The sequence below is a fragment of the Catharus ustulatus genome, chromosome 32 (assembly GCF_009819885.2).
Source record: "Catharus ustulatus isolate bCatUst1 chromosome 32, bCatUst1.pri.v2, whole genome shotgun sequence".
Lineage (NCBI taxonomy): Eukaryota > Metazoa > Chordata > Aves > Passeriformes > Turdidae > Catharus > Catharus ustulatus.
In genome coordinates this window covers 1,935,647-1,957,069 of record NC_046252.1, presented here as the reverse complement: position 1 = coordinate 1,957,069, position 21,423 = coordinate 1,935,647, and the positions used below count along the sequence as shown (strand labels likewise).

At 64.1% G+C, this 21,423-nt stretch overlaps 2 protein-coding genes across 2 annotated transcripts in view; both read right to left on the bottom strand.

The window, feature by feature from the left end:
* Positions 1-1,854, bottom strand: part of LOC117009242 (basic proline-rich protein-like) — a 7,696-nt gene extending 5,842 nt beyond the window's left edge. The window contains exons 1-2 of the mRNA XM_033083478.1: positions 1,814-1,854; positions 566-1,130 (exon numbers count right to left, since the gene is read on the bottom strand). Coding sequence (XP_032939369.1) covers positions 566-1,121 — 556 coding nt within the window. The 5' untranslated portion in view covers positions 1,122-1,130; positions 1,814-1,854. The remainder of the gene's footprint in view (positions 1-565; positions 1,131-1,813) is intronic.
* Positions 1,855-3,324: 1,470 nt separating this feature from the next.
* LTBP3 (latent transforming growth factor beta binding protein 3) overlaps positions 3,325-21,423 on the bottom strand; it is a 44,607-nt gene continuing 26,508 nt past the window's right edge. The window contains 12 exon segments of the mRNA XM_033083477.1: positions 3,325-3,483; positions 5,305-5,442; positions 6,238-6,318; positions 7,422-7,431; positions 7,434-7,588; positions 10,463-10,600; positions 12,815-12,943; positions 13,992-14,075; positions 14,691-14,858; positions 18,215-18,343; positions 19,548-19,667; positions 21,244-21,366. Of these exon segments, the coding sequence (XP_032939368.1) occupies positions 3,338-3,483; positions 5,305-5,442; positions 6,238-6,318; positions 7,422-7,431; positions 7,434-7,588; positions 10,463-10,600; positions 12,815-12,943; positions 13,992-14,075; positions 14,691-14,858; positions 18,215-18,343; positions 19,548-19,667; positions 21,244-21,366 (1,421 nt within the window). The 3' untranslated portion in view covers positions 3,325-3,337.

Genomic DNA, 21,423 nt, shown 5'->3' with positions numbered 1-21,423 from the left:
CCCCAGGACCCCTCAGATCCCTCAGGACCCCTCCTCACCCGTGATGAAGCAGAAGAGCAACTGGATCTGAGCCCTGTCCTTGAAGTAGGAGCAGCTCAGACTGCTCCAGATGAGACCCCAAACCCCTCCTGAGACCCCTCAGGACCCCCCAGGACCCCTCCTCACCCATGATGAAGCTGAAGAACGACTGGATGCTCACATCCAGAGCTCTGTCCTTGAGACCCCAGCCCCACAACCCCTCCTGAGACCCCTCAGGACCCCTGAGGACCCCTCCTCACCTGTGATGAAGCTGAAGAGCGACTGGATGTGTGCCCTGTCCTTGAAGCAGGAACAGCTGGGGCTGCTCCAGATGAGACCCCAGCCCCACCAACCCCTTCTGAGACCCCTCCTGAGACCCCAGCCCCATCTGAGACCCCTGAGGACCCCTCCTCACCCGTGATGAAGCTGAAGAACGACTGGATGCTCACATCCAGAGCCCTGTCCTTGAGACCCCAGCCCCACCAACCCCTCCTGAGACCCCAGCCCCATCTGAGACCCCCCAGAACCCCTCAGGATCCCCCAGGACCCCTCCTCACCCGTGATGAAGCTGAAGAGCGACTGGATGTGAGCCCTGTCCTTGAAGCAGAGCCCTGTCCTTGAGACCCCAGCCCCACCAACCCCTCCTGGGACCCCTCCTCACCCGTGATGAAGCTGAAGAGCGACTGGATGTGCGCCCTGTCCTTGAAGTAGGAGCGGCTGAGGCTGTTCCAGATGACGTCGGACACTTTCCTGACGAGCTCCCGGGAGGAGCAGCCGTCGGGCCGGGGGTACAGGGACAGATCCACGGCTCCCCGGATCTGTGCCGTGAACCGGGCATAGAGAGCGGCCACGATGGACAGCTCGGCCACCGGGAAGTACAGGCGGGTCTGGGGGTCGGGCCCGGGCCGGGACTCGAAGGTGAGCCCGGGGACGTTGGTGGGGAGGACTCGGTTGACGGCCAGGAAATGTTCCACAAAGCCCAGCACCAGCGACAGCAGCACCAGGTCGGGCTCGGGCTGCCGCAGCTCGGCCTCGAAGAGCCGAACCACGGCGGCCACGGAGCGCAGCGGGAACAGCGCCTTCTGCCACGGCTTGAGCCCCATGCTGCGCCTGCGGGGACACCGCGTGGGACGGGGCTGGGGGGCTTGGGGAGGGGTCTGGGGGGCTTGGGGGGGTGGGGACAGCAGGGAGGGGGCAGCGCTGTTTGTGCTCGGTGGGGAAATGGGGAGGGGGCAGCGCTGTCTGTGCTGCTCTGGGGAAATGGGGAGGGGGCAGCGCTGTCTGTGCTGGGGTGGGGAAATGGGGGGAAATAGTGGTGGGGGTCCCACGGAAAATGGGGAGGGGGTTATAGGGGGGATTCCCCGGGAGTTATAGGGGGGATTCACAAGGTTATAGGGGGGATTCCCAGGGGGTTATAGGGGGGATTCCCCGGGGGTCATAGGGGTCTCAGAGCATCACAGCCAGGACAGAGTGAGGGGAGGCCCAAACCCATGGGAGGGACTGGGGGTAAATGAGGGGTGGGGGGCTCTGGGGGGGTTCTGGGGGAGCACAGGAGCAGGGCCGGGTGTGAGCTCGGGGGGTTCAGGGGCACAGAGCGGGTCAAGGCCTGGGGGGCTGTGAGGGGGACTGGGGAAATCCCCGCAGCTGAAGCGGACCCGCCCCTTTCCGCAACCCCCCAAACGCTCAGGGACCACCCGAGACCCTCCCCCCAAAGCCCCGCCGTGCCCGTGCCCACCCAGCACCCCCAGACCCTCCCTCAGAGCGGCGCGGACCCCTCCGAACCTCCCGCTCCGCTCCGGGAGCGCCCCCGGCCCTCAGCGCGGCCGCCGCCGGCGCGGGCAGCGCGGGGCACGACGGGACTGGGCGGGGCCTGCGCGCGCCGCCGCGCCTGATTGGCTGATATATAGGGGTGCGGTCTTTTTTGTGGGCGTGGTCTGCGTGATTGACAACTGGAAATAGGCGTGGTTTGTGTTGTGGGAGTGGTTTGTGTTAGTGACAGCTGTGCGTGGGCGTGGTTTTGCTTGTGGTGGGCGTGGTTTTGTGGTGGGGGCGTGGTCTGAGTTAATGACAGTTGTACGAGGGCGTGGTTTATGTGGTGGGCGTGGTCTGCGCTAGTGACAGCTCTGGGTGGGCGTGGTTTGTATAGTGGGCGTGGTCACGGCTCGCTCCCGGATGCCCCCCGATTTTATCCCCAAATCCCCCCGGATTTTACCCCAAATCCCCCCCGATTTCACCCCAAAATCCCCCCCAGCCCCCACCACTCCAACAGCGCTGCTGGGGCCGTTCCCCCACGTCCTTTATTGGGGTCTGGGGGAGTCCCGGGGGTTCCGGGAATCTCGGACGGTCCCGGGAGGTTCCGGGGGGTCCCGGGGGGTTTTGGGGATCCCGGAGGGTCCCGAGGGGTCCCGAGGGGGGTCCAGGAGTGTCCCGGGAAGCCCTGGAGGGTCCTGGAGGGGTTCCGAGCAATCCGGGGGGGGGTCCCGAAGGATCCTGGGGGTTCCCGGGAGATTTTGGCAATCCCGGAGGATCCCGGATTTTGGGGATTCCGAGGAATCCCGGGGGGTTTTGGGGATCCCGGGTCGATTCCGGGGAATTTTGGGGTTCCCGGAGGGGGGTCCCGGGAAGTTTTGGGTATCCCAGGGGATCCCGGGGGATGATTCCGAGGAATCCCGGGGAGGTTTTGGGGATCCCGGGGAGGTTTTGGGGATTCCAGAGGAGGTTTTGGGGATTCCAGAGGAGGTTTTGGGGATCCCGGGGGGTTTTGGGGATTCCAGAGGGGGTCCCGGGAGGTTTTGGGGTTCCCGGATGGGGTCCCTGGGGGAGTTTTGGGGATCTCGGAGGGTCCCGGGGGTGGTTCCAAGGAATCCCGGGGGGGTTTTGGGGTTCCCAGAGGGGGTCCCTGGGGGGTTTTGGGGCTCCCGGGGGGGTCCCGGAGGATCCCGGGGGGTTTTGGTGATCCCGGGGGGTTTTGGGGGATTTTGGAGGTCCCGAGAGGTTCCGAGGAATCCTGGGGGTCCCGGGGATTTTGGGGATCCCAGGGGATTTTGGGGGTCCCGAGAGGTTCCGAGGAATCCTGGGGGTCCCGGGGGTTCCCTGGGATTTTGGGGATCCCGAAGGGGGTCCCGGGGGTCCCGGCGGGTTTTGGGGATCCAGGGGGTTTTGGGGATCCCCGAGGGGGTCCCTGGGATTTTGGGGGTCCCGGGGGGTCCCGGGGGTCCCGAGGGGTTCCGAGGAATCCCGGGGGGTTTTGGGGGTCCCGGGGGATTTTGGGGATCCCGAGGGGGTCCCGGGGGGTTTTGAGGGTCCCGGGGGTCGCGGCTCAGCGGCGCTGGGGCAGGCAGAGCCCCCCGGGGCGGGCCCGGCTGGTCCCGGCTTTGCAGGCGCAGCGGAAGGAGCCGCTGGTGTTGATGCAGCGCTCGCGGGGGCAGCGCGGCCCCCCCCGGGGGTCCCGGCACTCATCGATATCTGGGGAGGGGTCGCAGGTCAGGGACCCCCGAAATAACCCCGATATTCCGCTCGTGGAACCCCCAAATTTCCACCCCGTGTGCGGCGGGGAGGGGCGGTGCTCATTGATGGATGGGGGGAAAAGGGGTCCAAAAATAACCCAAAAATAGCCCCAAAATAGCCCAAAAATAGCCCAAAAATAGCCCAAAAATAGCCCAAAAATATACCAAAAATATTCCCAAAATAGCACGAAAATATCCCAAAAACATCCAAAAAATTATCCCGAAAATACCTCCAAAATATCCCAAAAATATCCCCAAAATAGCTCCAAAAATAACCCCAAAAATAGCCCGAAAATATCAGAAAATATCCCGAAAATACCCGAAAATATCCAAAAAATATCCTCAAAATATCCCCCAAGCACTCAAAAAATACCCCAAAAATATCCCAAAAATATCCCAAAATAGCCCCAAAATATCCCCAAAATACTCCAAAAATATCCCAAAAATATCCAAAAAACATCCTCAAAATATCCCAAAATACCCAAAATATATCCCCAAAAATATCCAAAAAATATCCCCAAAACATCAAAAAATATCCCGAAAATACCCCAAAATATCCCAAAAATACACAAAAATACCCCCAAATATGCCCCAAATACTCAAAAAATATCCCAAAAACATCCAAAACATATCCCAAAAATACTGCAAAAATACCCCAAAAACCCCTAAAAATACCCCAAAAATTTCCTCAAAAATACCAAAAATACCCAAAAAATATCCCTAAAATATCCCAAAAACATCCTCAAAATATCCTCAACATATCCCAAAAACACCCCAAAGGCATCAAAAAAACACCCCAAAAATACTCCAAAATACAAAAAAAACCCCAAAAACACCCCAAAAATACCCCAAAAATACCCCTAAAATATCCCAAAAATACCCCAAAAATAACCCAAAAAACCCCTAAAAATAACCCAAAAATAACCGAAAAATAACCAAAAAATACCCCTAAAATATCCCAAAAATACCCCAAAAATACCCCAAAAATACCCCAAAAATAACCTCAAAATAACCCTAAAATGTCCCAAAAATACCCCAAAAATAACCAAAAAATAACCCTAAAATATCAAAAAAATACCCCAAAAATACCGCAAAAATATCCCAAAAAACCCCTAAAAATACCCCCAAAATATCCCCAAAAATACCAAAAAGACCCAAAAATTATCCCAAAAATACCCAAAAAATATCCTCAAAATATCCTCAAAATATCCCAAAAATACTCCAAAAATATCCCAAAGGCACCCAAAAACCACCCCAAAAACATAAAAAAACACCCCAAAAATACCCCAAAATACAAAAAAAACCCCCCAAAACACCCCAAAAATAACGCAAAAATATCCCAAAAATACCCCCAAAATAACCCTAAAATATCCCAAAAATACTGCAAAAATACCCCAAAAATATCCCAAAAAAACCCCTAAAAATACCCCAAAAATATCCCCAAAAATACCAAAAATACCCCAAAAATATCCCAAAGATACCCCAAAAATAACCAAAAAATACCCCAAAAATACCCCAAAAAAACCCAAAAATAACCCCAAAATAACCCTAAAATATCCCAAAAAAACCCCTAAAAATACCCCAAAAATATCCCCAAAAATACCAAAAATACCCAAAAAATTATCCCAAAAATATCCAAAAAACACCCCAAAAAAACACCCCAAAAAACACCCCAAAAATACCCAAAAACCACCCCAAAAACATAAAAAAAAATCCCAAAAAATCCCAAAACCTCCCCAAAACCCCTCCTGGGTACCCCGATTTTGGGGAGGGGTCTCACCGAGGCAGCGGCTCCGGGCAGGGTCGGGCTGGAAGCCCGGGGGGCACTCGCAGCCCCCCCGGGGGGAGCGGAGGCAGCGCCCGGGGACCCCCCCGGGACACGGACACTCGGCTGAGTCCTCCTCGGAGCTGTCCTCGCCTGGGGGGACAGTGGGGAGGGGTCCTGGGGGTGGGGAGGGGTCCTGAGGGGGTCCTGGGGGTGGGGAGGGGTCCTGGGGGGAACACGGGGGGACAGGGGGCTGGGGAGGGGTCCTGGGGGGGGTCCTGGAGGGATCCGGGGGGTGGGGAGGGGTCCTGGTGGGGACACAGGGGGACAGGGGGGGGTGGGGAGGGGTCCTCGGGGGTGGGGAGGGGTCCTGGGGGGTCCTGGGGGGGGGTCCTGGGGGTGACAGGAGGGGTGGGGAGGGGTCCTGGTGGGGAGACAGGGGGGTCTTGGGGGGGTCCTGGGGGTCCTGGGGGGTACATTGGGGGTGGGGAGGGGTCCTGGGGGGTTGGGGAAGGTCCTCGGGGGGTCCTGGGAGGGTGGGGAGGGGTCCTGGGGGGGAGACAGGGGGGTCCTGGGGGATCCTGGAGGGATCCTGAGAGGGTGGGGAGGGGTCCTAGGGGTGTCCTGGGGAGGGGGAGGGGTCCTGGGGGTGTCCTGGGGAGGGGGAGGGGTCCTGGGGGGGTCCTGGAGGTCCTGGGGGGTCTTGGGGGGTCCTGGGGGGGGTGGAGAAGGGTCCTCGGGGGGTCCTGGAGGGTCCTGGGGGGACATTGGGGAGGGGTCCTGGGGGCTTTGAGGGGGTCCTGGGGGTGGGTTGGGGGTCCTGGGGGGGGTTTGAGGGGGTCTCAGTTCTGGATTTGGGGGATCCTGGGGGGTTTGGGGGGTCCGGGGCGGTTTGGGGGGTCCGGGGCGGTTTTGGGGGTCCTGGGGGGGTTTGGGGAGGGGTCTCACCTCTGCGCGGCGCCCCCAGCCCCATCGGGCTGACGTCCCAGAAGGAATTGCTCTCGCTCTGCGAGGGGGGGCACGGCAGCCCTGGGGAGGGGGAGACCCCCGAGTCAGCCCCAGGACCCCTGGCAGCTCCCCCCGACCCCACAGAGACCCCAGACCCATAGAGACCCACAGAGACCCTCCCCAAAACCCCCAGATCCCATAGAGACCCCAACCCTCTCTAGACTCCATAAAACACCCCCAGACCCCCCTCCAGCCCCTCCCCAGAGACCCCAGACCCCCCCTCACCCCCCCCAGAGACCCCAGACCCTCTCATCCCTCCCAGACCATCCCCAGTCTCACCCCAGAGACCCAAAACCCCCCCAAACCCCCCCAGACTCCCCTAGCCCCTCCTCAGAGACCCCAGACCCCCCCATCCCCCCCTAGAGATCCCAGACCCCCCCAGACTCCCCCAAGACCCCCCCAGCCCCACCCCAGAGACCCCAAATCCCCCCTAGGACCCCAAAGCCCCCCCAGCTTCCCCCAGCCCCTCCCCAGAGACCCCAAACCCCCCCAAGACCCCCCTCATCCCCCCCAAAACCGCCCAGCCCCTCCCCAGTGACCCCCCAGTGACCCGAAATCCCCCCATCCCCTCCCCAGAGACCCCAGACCCCCTCATCCCCCCCAATGACCCCAGGCCCCCCCAAGACCCCCCCAGCCCCTCTCCAGAGACCCCAGACCCCCCCAAGACCCCCTCATCCCCCTCATGCCCCCTCCCCATCCCCTCCCCAGTGACCCCAGACCCCCCCCAGCCCCTCCCCAGAGACCCCAAAGCACCCCTAGACCCTCCCAGAGACCCCAGACTCCCCAGATCCCCCCATCCCCTCTCCAATGACCCCAAATCCCCCCATCCTCCCCCAGCCCCTCCCCAGAGACCCCAAACCCCCCAGACCCCCCCAAGACCCCCTCATCTCCCCAAACCCCCCCAACCCCCCTCCCCATCCCCTCCCCAATGACCCCAGACCCCCCAAAGCCCCCCAACCCCCCTCCCCATCCCCTCCCCAGAGACCCCAAACCCCCCAATCCCCCTCCCCACCCCCTCCCCACCCCATCCCCTCCCCCTCCCCAGAGACCCCAAACCCCCCAGACCCCCCCAATCCCCCTCCCCATCCCCCCCAATCCCCTCCCCTCCCCCTCCCCAGTCTCACCCGCGGCCCGGGGGGGCAGGGCCGGCAGTGGGGTCCCCACCCCGCCCCCCCCCGGCAGCAGCACTCCTCCTGGGTCAGGGGTCCCCCCCCGAGGGGCGCCCCGCACACCCCCTCCTCCCCCCGCCGCTGCCAGCACACGTCCCGCCGCTCCGGGGGGGAGGGGCGCTCTGGGGAGGGGGAGGGGAGAGCGGGGAGGGGGGGTCAGACACCGGCACACCCCTCCCCCCACCGCGGAACCCCCAAATGTTCCCCTCCCCAAATCCCCAAATCCCCAAATCCCCCAATCCCCAAATCCCCCAACCCGAAATCCCGGCGGGGAGGGGCGGGGGTCTCACCTTGAGGGGGGTGGGGTCTCACTTTGAGGGGGGGTCTCACCTTGAGGAGGGGTCTCACCATGCCCCGGGGCTCTCACCGAGCTCGGGGGTCTCTCCCCCTCCCCATTCCCGGGGATCCATTCCCAGGGGTCCCTCCCTATTTCCAGGAGTCTCTCCCATCCCCAGGGGTCTCTCCCCACACCCGGGGGTCTCTCATTGTGCCCCGGGGGTCTCTCCCCATTCCCGGGGGTCTCTCCCCATTCCCAGGGGTCCCTCCCCTCTCTCCCCATTCCCGGGGGTCCCTCCCCATTCCCGGGGGTCCCTCCCCATTCCCGGGGGTCTCTCCCCACCCCAGGGGTCTTTCCCCATTCCCGGGGGTCTCTCCCCATCCCCAGGGGTCTCTCCCATTCCCGGGGGTCTCTCCCCACACCCAGGGGTCCCTCCCCACACCCGGGGGTCTCTCCCCATTCCCAGGGGTCTCTCCCCATTCCCGGGGGTCTCTCCCCACCCCAGGGGTCTCACCCCATTCCCGGAGGTCCCTGCCCACCCCGGGGGTCCCTCCCCACACCCGGGGGTCTCACCGGGCTCGGGGCCGGGCACGCACCGCCTCAGCCCGGGGGTCTCTCCCTCTCCCGACCCCCAGGGGTCTCTCCCCATCCCCAGGGGTCCCTCCCCACCCCGGGGGTCTCTCCCCACCCCAGGGGTCCCTCCCCACTCCAGGGGTCTCTCCCCACCCCGGGGGTCTCTCCCCACCCCGGGGGTCTCTCCCATCCCCGGGGGTCTCTCCCCATTCCCAGGGGTCTCTCATTGTGCCCCGGGGGTCTCTCCCCTCCCCGGGGGTCTCACCGGGCTCGGGGCCGGGCACGCACCGCCTCAGCCCGGGGGTCTTTCCCCTCATTCCCCATTCCCGGGGGTCTCTCCCCACCCCGGGGGTCCCTCCCCACCCTCGGGGGTCTCTCCCCACGCTCGGGGGTCTCACCGGGCTCGGGGCCGGGCACGCACCGCCTCAGCCCGGGGGTCTCTCCCCTCATTCCCCATTCCCAGGGATCTCTCCCCATCCCGGGGGTCTCTCCCCACCCCAGGGGTCTCTCCCCATTCCCGGGGGTCCCTCCCCATTCCGGGGGTCTCTCCCCATTCCCAGGGGTCTCTCCCCATTCCCGGGGGTCCCTCCCCACCCCGGGGGTCTCACCGGGCTCGGGGCCGGGCACGCACCGCCTCAGCCCGGGGGTCTCTCCCCTCATTCCCCATTCCCAGGGATCTCTCCCCATCCCGGGGGTCTCTCCCCACCCCAGGGGTCTCTCCCCATTCCCGGGGGTCCCTCCCCATTCCCAGGGGTCCCTCCCCACCCCGGGGGTCCCTCCCCATTTCGGGGGGTCTCTCCCCATCCCCAGGGGTCTCTCCCCACACCCGGGGGTCTCTCATTGTGCCCAGGGGTCTCTCCCCATCTCGGGGGTCCCTTCCCATTCCCGGGGGTCTCTCCCCCTCCCCATTCCCGGGGGTCTCTCCCATCCCCGGGGGTCTCTCCCATCCCCGGGGGTCCCTCCCCACACCCGGGGGTCTCTCATTGTGCCCAGGAATCTCTCCCCATTCCCAGGGGTCTCTCCCATCCCCGGGGGTCTCTCCCCACCCCGGGGGTCTCTCCCCACCCCCGGGGGTCTCACCGGGCTCGGGGCCGAGCACGCACCGCCTCAACCCGGGGGTCTCTCCCCCTCCCCATCCCCAGGGGTCTCTCCCCACCCCGGGGGTCTCTCCCCCTCCCCACCCCCAGGGGTTTCTCCCCACCCCGGGGGTCTCTCCCCCTCCCCACCCCCAGGGGTTTCTCCCCACCCCGGGGGTCTCTCCCCCTCCCCACCCCCAGGGGTTTCTCCCCACCCCGGGGGTCTCTCCCCCTCCCCACCCCCAGGGGTCTCTCCCCATCCCCGGGGGTCTCTCCCCTCTCTCCCCACTCCCGGGGGTCTCTCCCCTCATTCCCCATTCCCAGGGATCTCTCCCCACTCTCGGGGGTCTCTCTCCATTCCCGGGCTCCCTCCCCATTCCCGGAGGTCTCTCCCCCTCCCCATTCCCGGGGGTCTCTCATTGTGCCCCGGGGGTCTCTCCCCATACCCGGGGGTCTCTCCCCTCATTCCCCATCCCCAGGGGTCTCTCATTGTGCCCAGGGGTCTCTCCCCATCCCGGGGGTCTCTCCCCACCCCGGGGGTCCCTCCCCACGCCCGGGGGTCTCTCATTGTGCCCAGGGGTCTCTCCCCATACCCAGGGGTCTCTCCCTCTCTCCCCACTCTCGGGGGTCTCTCTCCATTCCCGGGCTCCCTCCCCATTCCCGGGGGTCTCTCCCTCATTCCCCACCCCGGGGGTCTCTCCCCACTCCCGGGGGTCTCACCGGGCTCGGGGCCGAGCACGCACCGCCTCAGCCCGGGGGTCTCTCCCCATTCCCGGGGGTCTCTCCCCTCATTCCCCATTCCCAGGGATCTCTCCCCTCCCCGGGGGTCCCTCCCCACCCCAGGGGTCTCTCCCCACCCCGGGGGTCTCACCGGGCTCGGGGCCGGGCACGCACCGCCTCAGGCCCAGGGGTCTCTCCCCATCCCAGGGATCTCTCCCCATCCCGGGGGTCTCTCCCCATTCCCAGGGGTCTCTCCCACACCCAGGGGTCTCTCCCCATTCCCGGGGGTCTCTCCCCACCCCGGGGGTCTCCCCACGCTCGGGGGTCCCTCCCCACCCCGGGGGTCTCACCGGGCTCGGGGCCGGGCACGCACCGCCTCAGCCCGGGGTTGTACCGCGCCCCCGGCCCGCAGGTGCAGCGGAAGGAGCCGCGCGTGTTCTCGCACGCGCCGTCCACGCAGTTGGACTCGTCCAGACACTCGTCCACATCTGGGGAGGGGGCACGGGGGGGTTGGGGACCCCCCCCAAAATACCCGGGACTCGCAGGGATCCCCGGGGACCCCCCAAAACCCCGGGACTTGCAGAGATCCTCAGAGACCCCCACCCAAATCCGCCAGGACCCGCAGAGACTCCCAGGGGTCCTCCTGGCATTGCAGGGGTCCCCAAATCCCCAGAGACCCCCACCCAAATTTGCCAGGACCCGCAGAGATCCCCAAATCCCCAGCGACCCCCACCCAAATCCGCCAGGACCTGCAGGGATCGCTGGGGACCCCCACCCAAATTCGCCAGGACCCTCAGGGACTCCCAGGGATTCTCTTGGTATTACAGAGGTCCCCAAATCCCCACAGACCCGCACCCCAAACCGCCAGGACCCACAGAGATCCCCAGGGACCCCCTAAAACCCCGAGGACCCGCAGAAATCCCCAGGGACCCCCACCCAAATCCGCCAGGACCCGCAGAGACTCCCAGGGGTCCTCCTGACATTACAGGGGTCCCCAAATCCCCGGGGACCCCCACCCAAATCCGCCAGGACCTGCAGAGATCCCCAGGGATCCTCTTGGTGTTACAGGGGTCCCCAAATCCCCAGAGACCCCCACCCAAATCCGCCAGGACCTTCAGGGATCCCCAGGGACCCCCTAAAACTCCCAGGACCAGCAGAGATCCCCGGGGACCACCCAAAACTCCCGGGACCTGCAGAAATCCCCAGAGACCCCCACCCAAATCAGCCAGGACCTGCAGGGACTCCCGGGGATTCTCTCGGCATTGCAGGGGTCCCCAAATCCTCCAAATCCCCAGAGACCCCCCACCCAAATCCGCCAGGACCTTCAGGGATCCCCAGGGACCCCCCAAAACTCCCGGGACCCGTGGGGATCCCCAGAGACCCCCACCCCAAATCCGTCAGGACCTGCAGGGACTCCCAGGGATTCTCCTGGCATTGCAGGGGTCCCCAAATCCCCAGGGACCCCCACCCAAATCTACCAGGACCTGCAGGGACTCCCAGGGACCCCCACCCAAATCAACCAGGACCCGCAGAGATCCCCGGGGACCCCCACCCAAATCCGCCAGGACCTGCAGGGACTGCCAGGGTTTCTCTTGGCATTGCAGGGGTCCCCAAATCCCCCAAATCCCCAGAGACCCCCCCCCCCCATCACTCCCAGGGACCCCCACTCAACACCCCAAACCCCTGAACACCCCAGAGACCCCCTTGAACGCCCCAGAGACCCCCTGAACACCCCAGAGACCCCCCCCCTCAAAACCCCAAAGACCCCTGAACCCCCCCAGACACCCCTGAACACCCCAGAGGCCCCCCCTCAACACCCCAAGGACCCCTGAACACCCCAGAGACCCCCCTGAATCCCCCAGAGACCCCTGAACCCCCCAGAGACCCCCTTGAACACCCCAAGGACCCCCTGAGCCCCCCAGGGACCCCTCAACACCCCAGAGAGCCCCCCCATCACTCCCAGGGACCTCCCTCAACATCCCCCCAAACCCCTGAACACCCCAGGGACCCCTGAACACCCCAGAGACCCCCCCCATCACTCCCAAGGACTCCCCTCAACATCCCAAGGACCCCTGAACACCCCAGAGACCCCCCCTGAACCCCCCCAGAGACCCCCCCTCAACACCCCAAACCCACTGAACCCCCCCAGGGACCCCTGAACATCCCAGAGACCTCTGAACCCCCCCAGAGACCCCCTCCATCACTCCCAGGGACCCCCCCTCAACACCCCAGGGACCCCTCAACACTCCAGAGACCCCTTAACACCCCAAGGATCCCTGAACCCCCCCAGAGACCCCCCCCTGAACACCCCAGAGACCCCCCCCCCTCAAAACCCCAAGGACCCCTGAACACCCCAGAGACCCCCCTGAATCCCCCAGAGACCCCTTAACACCCCAGAGACCCCCCCATCACTCCCAGGGACCCCCCCTCAACACCCCGAGGACCCCTGAACACCCCAGGGACCCTTGAACACCCCAGAGACCCCCCCTCAACACCTCAGACCCCCCCCCGAACCCCCCAGAGACCCCTGAACCCCCCAGAGACCCCCTCAGCACTCCCAGGGACCCCTCACCACCCCAAACCCCCCAACACCCGCGGGAACCCCCAACACCCCCAGGCCGCTTCCGGACCCCTCTGCTTGCCCCTCCACGACCCCCCACGACCCCCCATCTCCCCCCCAGGACCCCCGGCCCCCTCCTCACCCAGGCACTGCCGCAGGGCGCTGTCGTAGTCGAAGCCCGCCTTGCAGTAGCACTCGTAGCCCGGCTGGGTGTTCACGCACTTCCCCCCCTTGCAGATCTCGTCCCCGAAGAGCCCGCACTCATCGATGTCTGCGGGGGTGGGGAGACCCCTCCTCAGGGGCAGGGACCCCTCCTCAGGGGCAGGGACCCCCCCTCAGGGGCAGGGAACCCCCCCTCAGGGGCAGGGACCCCTCCTCAGGGGCAGGGACCCCTCCTCAGGGGCACGGACCCCTCCTCAGGGGCAGGGACCCCTCCTCAGGGGCACGGACCCCTCCCCAAAGTCAGGGACCCCTCCTCAGGGGCACGGACCCCTCCCCAAAGTCAGGGACCCCTCCTCAGGGGCAGGGACCCCTCCTCAGGGGCAGGGACCCCTCCCGGGGGTCAGGGATCACCCTCTCGGGGTCAGGGACCCCCACTCCGGATCAGGGATCACCCCCTCAAAGTCAGGGACCCCTTCCCAAAGTCGGGGAGCCCCCCTCAGGGTCAGGGACCCTCCCCAAAGTCAGGGAGCCCCACTCGGGGTCAGGGAACCCCCGCCCAAAGTCAGGGACCCCTCCTCAGGGGCAGGGACCCCTCCCCAAAGTCAGGGAGCCCCACTCGGGGTCAGGGATTCCCCCCTAAGAGTCAGGGACCCCTCCCTCAAAGTCAGGGACCCCCCCTTAGGTCACGGATCACCCCTCGGGGTCAGGGACCCCTCCCCAAATTCAGAGACCCTTCTCCAAAGTCAGAGACCCTTCCCCAAAGTCACGGACCGCGCCTCAGGGGCAGAGACCCCCGCAAAAGTCAGGGACCCCTCCTCAGGGTCAGGGACCCCTCCCCAAACTCAGGGGGCCCCACTCGGGGTCAGGGATCCCCCCCTCAGGGTCAGGGACCCTCCCCCAAAGTCAAAGATCCCCCCTCGGGGTCAGGGACCCCTCCCCAAAGTCAGGGATCCCCCCCTAAATTTGGATCCTGGGGGGTCCCAGGGGACAGAAACCCCCCCCGGGGGACATGAAGGGACACGAGGGGACACAGGGGGACAGGGAGGGGACAGAGGGGACACGGGGGGGGGACACGAGGGGACAGAGGGGGGACAGAGGGGACACGGGGGGGACAGAGGGGACACGGGGGGACACGGGGGGACACACGGGGGTCTCACCCCGGTGCGCGGGCAGCCCGTAATCGATCCCGTTCTCGTCCTGGATGAATCCGCGCCCGTCGGGACAGAGCGCCACGAACTCGGCTGGGGGAGGGGGGAAAAACAAAAAATCCAAAATGGGGAGGGGTCCTGAAACCCCCCAGGCCACCCTCGGAACCCCCAGACCGCCCCGATGTCCCCAAACCCCCCCCCCGGTGTCCCCAAATCCCTCCTGGTGTCCCCAAACCCCTCCTGGTGTCCCCAAGTTTGGGGGAACGAGTTTCGGCCCCCCCCGAGCCCCCAGCCCCGGAATTGGGTCGGGGGTCTCCCGTACCGGAATTGGGGAGGGGGCAGGGGTACATCCCAACCCTCTCCGAACCCCCCACACCCAGAATTGGGTCGGGGGTCTCTCCATACCCGAATTGGGGAGGGGGCAGGGGTCTCTCATACCGGAATTGGGGAGGGGGCAGGGGTACACCTCGCACAGATCCCACACTCAGAATTGAGTCGGGGGTCCCTCCATACCCGAATTGGGGAGGGGGCAGGGGTACACCTCGCACAGATCCCGTCCCCCCACACCCAGAATTGGGTCGGGGGTCTCCCGTACCGGAATTGGGGAGGGGGCAGGGGTCTCATACCGGAATTGGGGAGGGGGCAGGGGTACACCTCGCACAGATCCCGTCCCCCCACACCCGGAATTGGGTCGGGGGTCTCCCGTACCGGAATTGGGGAGGGGGCAGGGGTACACCTCGCACAGGTCCCCCCACCCGGCCCCCACCGAGCAGCAGCACTCCCCGCGGGTGACGTTGGTGCCCAGCACGGAGTCGCAGAACGCGGGCAGCTCCAGGCTCAGGTAACATTCCTTCCGGGGGGCGGGGGGCTCCCGGGCTGGGGGGGGGGGACAGGGGGGTCAGGGACCCCCGGAACCTCAGGGATCACCTCAGGGACCCCCGGAACCTCAGGGATCACCTCAGAGACCCCCGGAACCTCAGGGATCCCCAAAAAAACCCTCAGAACCGCCCCCGGAACCCCAGGGATCACCTCAGGGACCCCTGCAACCTCAGGGATCCCCCAAAGACCCCTCAGAGCCCCCCGAGAACCCCAGCGACCCCCTCAGAGCACCCCCAGAGTCTCAGAGACCCCCTCAGAGAACCCCCGGAACCTCAGAGACCCCTGGAACCTCAGAGATCACCTCAGGGACCCCCAGAACCTCCGGAATCCCCCAAAGACTCCTCAGAGCCCCCCCGGAACCTCAACGATCCCCCAAAGACCCCCCAGAACCTCGGGGATTCCCTCAGAGCCACCCTGGAACTTCAGGGATCCCCCAAAGACCCCTCAGAGACCCCCCCCGGAACCTCGGGGATCCCCTCAGAGACCCCCAGAACCTCAGAGACCTCCACCAGAATCTCGGGGATCCCCTCAGAGCCCCCTGGAACATCAGAGACCCCCCCCAGAACCTCAGGGAGCCCCCAAAGACCCCTCAGACCACCCCCCAGAATCTCGGGGATCCCCTCAGAGCCACCCCTCGAACCTCAGAGCCCCCCCACAACCACCAGGATACCCCAAAGACCCCTCAGAAACCCCCCCGGAACTTCAGAGCCCCCAAAGACCCCTCAGAGCCCCTCCCCAGAACATCAGAGCACCCCCAGAAGATCAACGATCCCCCAAAGACCCCTCAGAGCCCCTCGAGAAACCCCAGCGACCCCCTCAGAGCACCCCCAGAATCTCAGAGACCCCCTCAGAGCACCCCAGAACATCAGGGATCCCCCAAAGACCCCTCAGAGTCCCCCCGAGAACCTCAGAGCAACCCCCAAAACCCCTCAGAGCACCCCCGGAACTTCAGAGACCCCCACCAGAATCTCGGGGATTCCCTCAGAGCCACCCCCCGAACCTCAGAGCCCCCCCCACAACCACCAGGATCCCCCAAAGACCCCTCAGAGCCACCCCCCGAACCTCAGAGCCCCCCCACAACCACCAGGATCCCCCAAAGACCCCTCAGAAACCCCCCCGGAACTTCAGAGCCCCCGAAGACCCCACAGAGCCACCCCCAGAACCACCGGGATCCCCCAAAGACCCCTCAGAGCACCCCCAGAACCTCAGAGACCCCCCCCTCGGAACCTCCAGGATCCCCTCAGAGCCCCCTGGAACATCAGAGACCCCCTCAGAGAACCCCCGGTACCACCGGGATCCCCCAAAGACCCCTCAGAGTCCCCCCCAAAACCTCAGAGCCCCCCACCAGAATATCGGGGATCCCCTCAGAGACCCCCCAGAACCTCCGGGATCCCCCAAAGACCCCACAGATCCCCTCCCCAGAACCTCAGGGATCCCCCAGAACCCCTCCCAGACCCCCTCAAAAATCCCAGGGCCTCCCTCAGACCCCCCAGAACATCCCCAAATCCCCAGGAATCCCCCAAATCCCAAAAGATCCCCAAGAATCCCCCCCCCAGAACCCCCCCAAATCATCCCCCAAATCCCTCCCCCAATTCCCCCTTAGACCCCCCAAAACCCTCAAGAATCCCCCAAATCCCACCCCCCATCTTTCCAGGGACCCCTCCCCGATCCCCCCGGAATCCCCCTGCCCCCAGACCCCCCCCCCAAATACCCCAGGGATCCCCCAGGACCCCCGCAGAACCCCCCAAATCACAAAATATCCCCCAGACCACGCCCCAGGACCCCCCCCAAAACCCCCAGGACCCCCCCAGTTCCCCCTTTAGACCCCCTTAGACCCCCCCAAATCTCCCCAAAACCCCAACAATCCCCCAAAATCCCACCCCCCATTCTTTCCAGAGACCCTCCCCGACCCCCCAGACCCCCCCTAGAGCCCCATTGACACCCCCAAACCCCCCCAAAATCCCAAGGGACCCCCAGGACCCCCTAGGACGCCCCATAAATCCCAAAAGATCCCCCAGACCACCCCCCAACTCCCCCTTAGACCCCCCAAATCCCCAAGAATCCCCAAATCCCACCCCCTATCCTTTCCAGAGACCCCTCCCCGACCCCCCCTGACCCCTCCCCGGACCCTCCCCGCCCCCAGACCCCCCCCCAGGACCCCCCCAAATCCCAAAAGACCCCCCAATTCCCCCTTAGACCCCCCAAACCCCCAAAAATCCCCCAAATCCCACCCCCCATCCTTTCCAGGGACCCCCTCCCCGACCCCCCGAGAGTCCCAATGATCCCCCAGACCCCCCCCAAATCCCAAAAGATCCCCAAGACCACGCCCTAGGACTCCCCCATAACCCCCCCAAAAACCCCCAGGGATCCCCTAGACCCCCCAGGACCCCCTTAGACCCTCCAGATCCCCCCAAACCCCCAAAAACCCCCCAAATCCCCCCCCCATCCTTCCCAGAGACCCCTCCCCGATCCCCCCAAACCCCAAGGGATCCCCCAGACCCCCTCAAAATCCCAAGGGACCCCCCAGACCCCTCCCCAAAATACCAGGGATCCCCCAGACCACCCCCCAATCCCCTCCAAACCCCCAAGAACCCCCCAAATCCCACCCCCCATCCTTCCCAGAGACCCCTCCCCGACCTCCCCCGACCCCTCCCCGGACCCTCCCCGCCCCCAGACCCCCCCCAGGACCCCCCCAAATCCCTAAAGATCCCCCAGAACCCCCCCAGAACCGCCCCCAGGACCCCCTTAGACCCCCCCAAACCCCCCCAAACCCCCAAAAATCCCCCAAATCCCACCCCCTATCCTTTCCAGAGACCCCTCCCCGACCCCCCCGACCCCTCCCCGGACCCTCCCCGCCCCAGCCCCCCCCAAATCCCAAAAGATCCCCAAGAACATCCCCCAGGACCCCCCCCCCAAACCCCCAGGGATCCCCCAGCCCCCCCCCAGGACCCTCTTAGACCCCCCAGGACCCCCCCCAAATCCCAAAAAACCCCCCAAATCCCCCCCGAAACGCCCCCCAAACCCCCAAGAACCCCCCAAATCCCACCCCCCATCCTTTCCAGCGACCCCTCCCCGATCCCCCCGTCCCCCCCCGCCCCCAGCCCCCCCCAAACCCCAAGAATCCCCCAAATCCCCCCCCCCAATTTCCCCTTAGACCCCCCAAACCCCCAAGAACCCCCCAAATCCCACCCCCCATCCTTCCCAGAGACCCCTCCCCGCCCCCAGCCCCCCTCCGAAATACCCCAGGACCCCCTTAGACCCCCCCAAACCCCCCCAAACCCCCAAAAACCCCCCAAATCCCACCCCCCATCCTTCCCAGGGACCCCTCCCCGATTTCCCCGACCCCCCCTCACGGAGGCAGCGGCGCCCGTCGGGGCTGGGGGCGAGCCCGGGGGGGCAGCGGCAGCTGAAGGAGCCCTCGAGGTTGGTGCAGGTGCCGGGGGGGGGGCACAGCCCCGGCTCCAGAGCGCACTCATCGATGTCTGCGGGAATTTGGGGGGGTTTGGGGGGGTTTGGGGGGGTTTGGGGAGGGGGCGAGGCCACAAAACCCCCCCAGGGATCCCCCCCCGGTCGGTGCTGAGGGTGTGGGGAGGGGGCTCCGGGTGGGGGGTGGAGCTGGGGGGGTTTGGGGTTTATTTTCGGGTTTATTTTCGGGTTTATTTCGGGTTTATTTTCGGATTTATTTGGGGCTGGTTTGGGATTTTTTGGGGTTTATTTTCGGGTTTATTTCGGGTTTATTTTCGGGTTTATTTGGGGCTGTTTTGGGGTTTATTTGGGGTTTATTTTGGGGCTATTTCGGGCTGGTTCGGGGTTTATTTGGGGTTTATTTGAGGTGTATTTTGGAGCTGTTTTCGGATTTATTTTCGGGTTTATTTTCGGGTTTATTTGGGGCTGTTTCGGGTTTATTTTGGGGCTATTTCAGGCTGGTTTGGGGTTTATTTTGGAGTTATTTTCGGGATTATTTTGGGGCTGTTTCGGGGTTTTTTTTGGGCTGTTTTGGGATGTTTCGGCGCTATTTTGGGGTTTATTTGGGGGTTTATTTTGGGGTTTATTTTCCGGTTTATTTTCGGGTTTATTTCGGGCTGGTTGGGGATTTATTTGGGGTTTATTCGGGGTTTATTTTGGGTTTTTTTGGGGGCTGTTTCGGGGTTTTTTGGCTCTATTTTGGGGTTTATTTTGGGGTTTATTTTCGGGTTTATTTCGGGCTGGTTTGGGGTTTATTTGGGCTTTATTTGGGGCTATTCGGGATTTATTTTGGGGTTTATTTTGGGGTGTATTGTCAGGTTTATTTGGGGCTCTTTTGGGGTTTATTTGGGGCTATTCGGGGTTTATTTTGGGGTTTATTTTGGGGTTTATTTTCGGGTTTATTTCAGGTTGGTTTGGGGTTTATTTTGGAGTTATTTTCGGGTTTATTTTGGGGCTGTTTCGGGGATTTTTTGGGGGCTGTTTCGGGTTTTTTTGGCGCTATTTTGGGGTTTATTTCGGTCTGTTTCGGGGTTTATTTAGGATTTATTTAATTTGGGGAGGGGTCTCTCTCACCCTGGCAGCGCCGGCCGTGCAGCAGCGCGTACCCGGGGGGGTTTATTTAGGATTTATTTAATTTGGGGAGGGGTCTCACCCTGGCAGCGCCGGCCGTGCAGCAGCGCGTACCCGGGGGGATTTATTTAATTTGGGGAGGGGTCTCACCCTGGCAGCGCCGGCCGTGCAGCAGCGCGTACCCGGGCGGGCACAGGCACCGGTACGACCCCGCCGTGTTCACACAATCGCCCCCCACGCAGGCGGCCGCGAACTCGCACTCGTCGATGTCTGGGGAGGGGAGGGGGAAAAAGGGACGGGACCCCCTTGGGTGAGACCCCCCAAACCCAAAATACACCCCCAGATTCACCCCCAAATCCCCCCAACCCAAAACCCATCGCAGATCCAATCCCAAACCCAAACAACACCCCCAAACCCAAACAAGCCCCCAGACCCATCCCCAAATCCCCCCAACCCAAAACCCATCGCAGATCCATCCCCAAACCCCCCCAAATCCCCCCCAAACCCCCAACCCCCCCAGATCCATCCCCAAACTCAGAAAACCCCCCCAGATCCCCCACCTCAAACCCCAAATCCCCCCAGATCCCCCTCCCCAAATCCTGAACTCCCCCCAGACCCAGCCCCAAACCTGGAAATCTCCCCAAACCCAAACAAGCCCCCAGACTCATCCCCAAAATCCCCCCAGATTAACCCCCAGACCCAAATAACCCCCCCAAACCCAAACGACTCCCCCAGATTCAACCCAAACCCAAATAAACCCCCCAAATCCATCCCCAAATTCCCCCCAGATCCACCCTCAAACCCCCCCAGATCCCCCTCCCCAAACCCCGAAACCGCCCCAGATTCACCCCCAGACCCAAAACCCCCCCAGACCCATCCCCAAACCCCCCCAGATCCAGCACCAATCCCCCCAGATCCCCCCAAAATACCCCAGACCCCCCAGATCTCCCCCACCCCAGACCCCCCAGCTCCCCTCCCAAACCCCCAAACCCCCCCCCAGATCCCCCAGATCTCTCCCCCAGACCCCCCAGACCCATCCCTAAACCCCCAGACCCCCCCAGACGCCCCCAAACCCCCCCAGATCCAGCCCCAAATCCCAAAACCCTCCCAGTCCCCTCAGATCTCCCCCAACCCCAAAACACCCCTAGATCTCCCCCACCCCAGACCCCCCCAGAGCCCCCCAGATCCCCCCAAACCCCCAAAACCCCCCAGACCCCCTAGATCCCCTCCCGAACGCCAAAATCCCCCAGACCCCCCCCAAAACCCCTCAGATCCAACCCCAAACCCCAAAATACCCCAGACCCCCCAGATCTCCCCCATCCAGACCCCCCCAGACCCCCTCAGATCCAACCCCAAACCCCTAAAACCCCCCCAGACCCCCCGAGACCCCCCTGATCTCCCCCACCCAAACTCCCCCAGACCCCTCTCAACCCCCAAAACCCCCCGAGACCCCCCAGATCTCCCCCACCCAAACCCCCCCAGACCTCTCTTAACCCCCAAAATCCCCCAGACCCCTCAGATCTCACGCACCCAGACCCCCCAGACCCCCCAAACCCCCCCAGACCCCCCAGATCCCCCCCCACCCCAAGCCTCCAGACCCCCCCAAGCCCCCCCAGATCCCCCCCAAAAACTCCCCAGACCCCCCAGATCCCCTCCCGAACCCCCAAAGCCCCCCCGACCCCCCCAACCCCCCCAGATCCAAACCCCAAAATCCCCCCAGACCCCCCCAAAACCCCCTCAGATCCAAACCCAAACCCCAAAACACCCCCTCAGACCCCTCAGATCTCCCCCACCCAGACCCTCCCAGACCCCCCCAAGCCCCCCGACCCCCCCAATTTGGGGGTACCTTGGCAGCGGGGGGGGTCCCGGCCCGGCTGCAGCCCGGGGGGGCACTGGCACTTGTAGGAGCCGGGGGTGTTGACACAGCTCCCCCCGGGGCAGAGCCCCCCAGCCTCGCACTCGTTCACATCTGAGAGACCCCCGTGAGCCCCCAGCCCTGGGGAGGGGTCCCGAGGGGGGAGGGGTC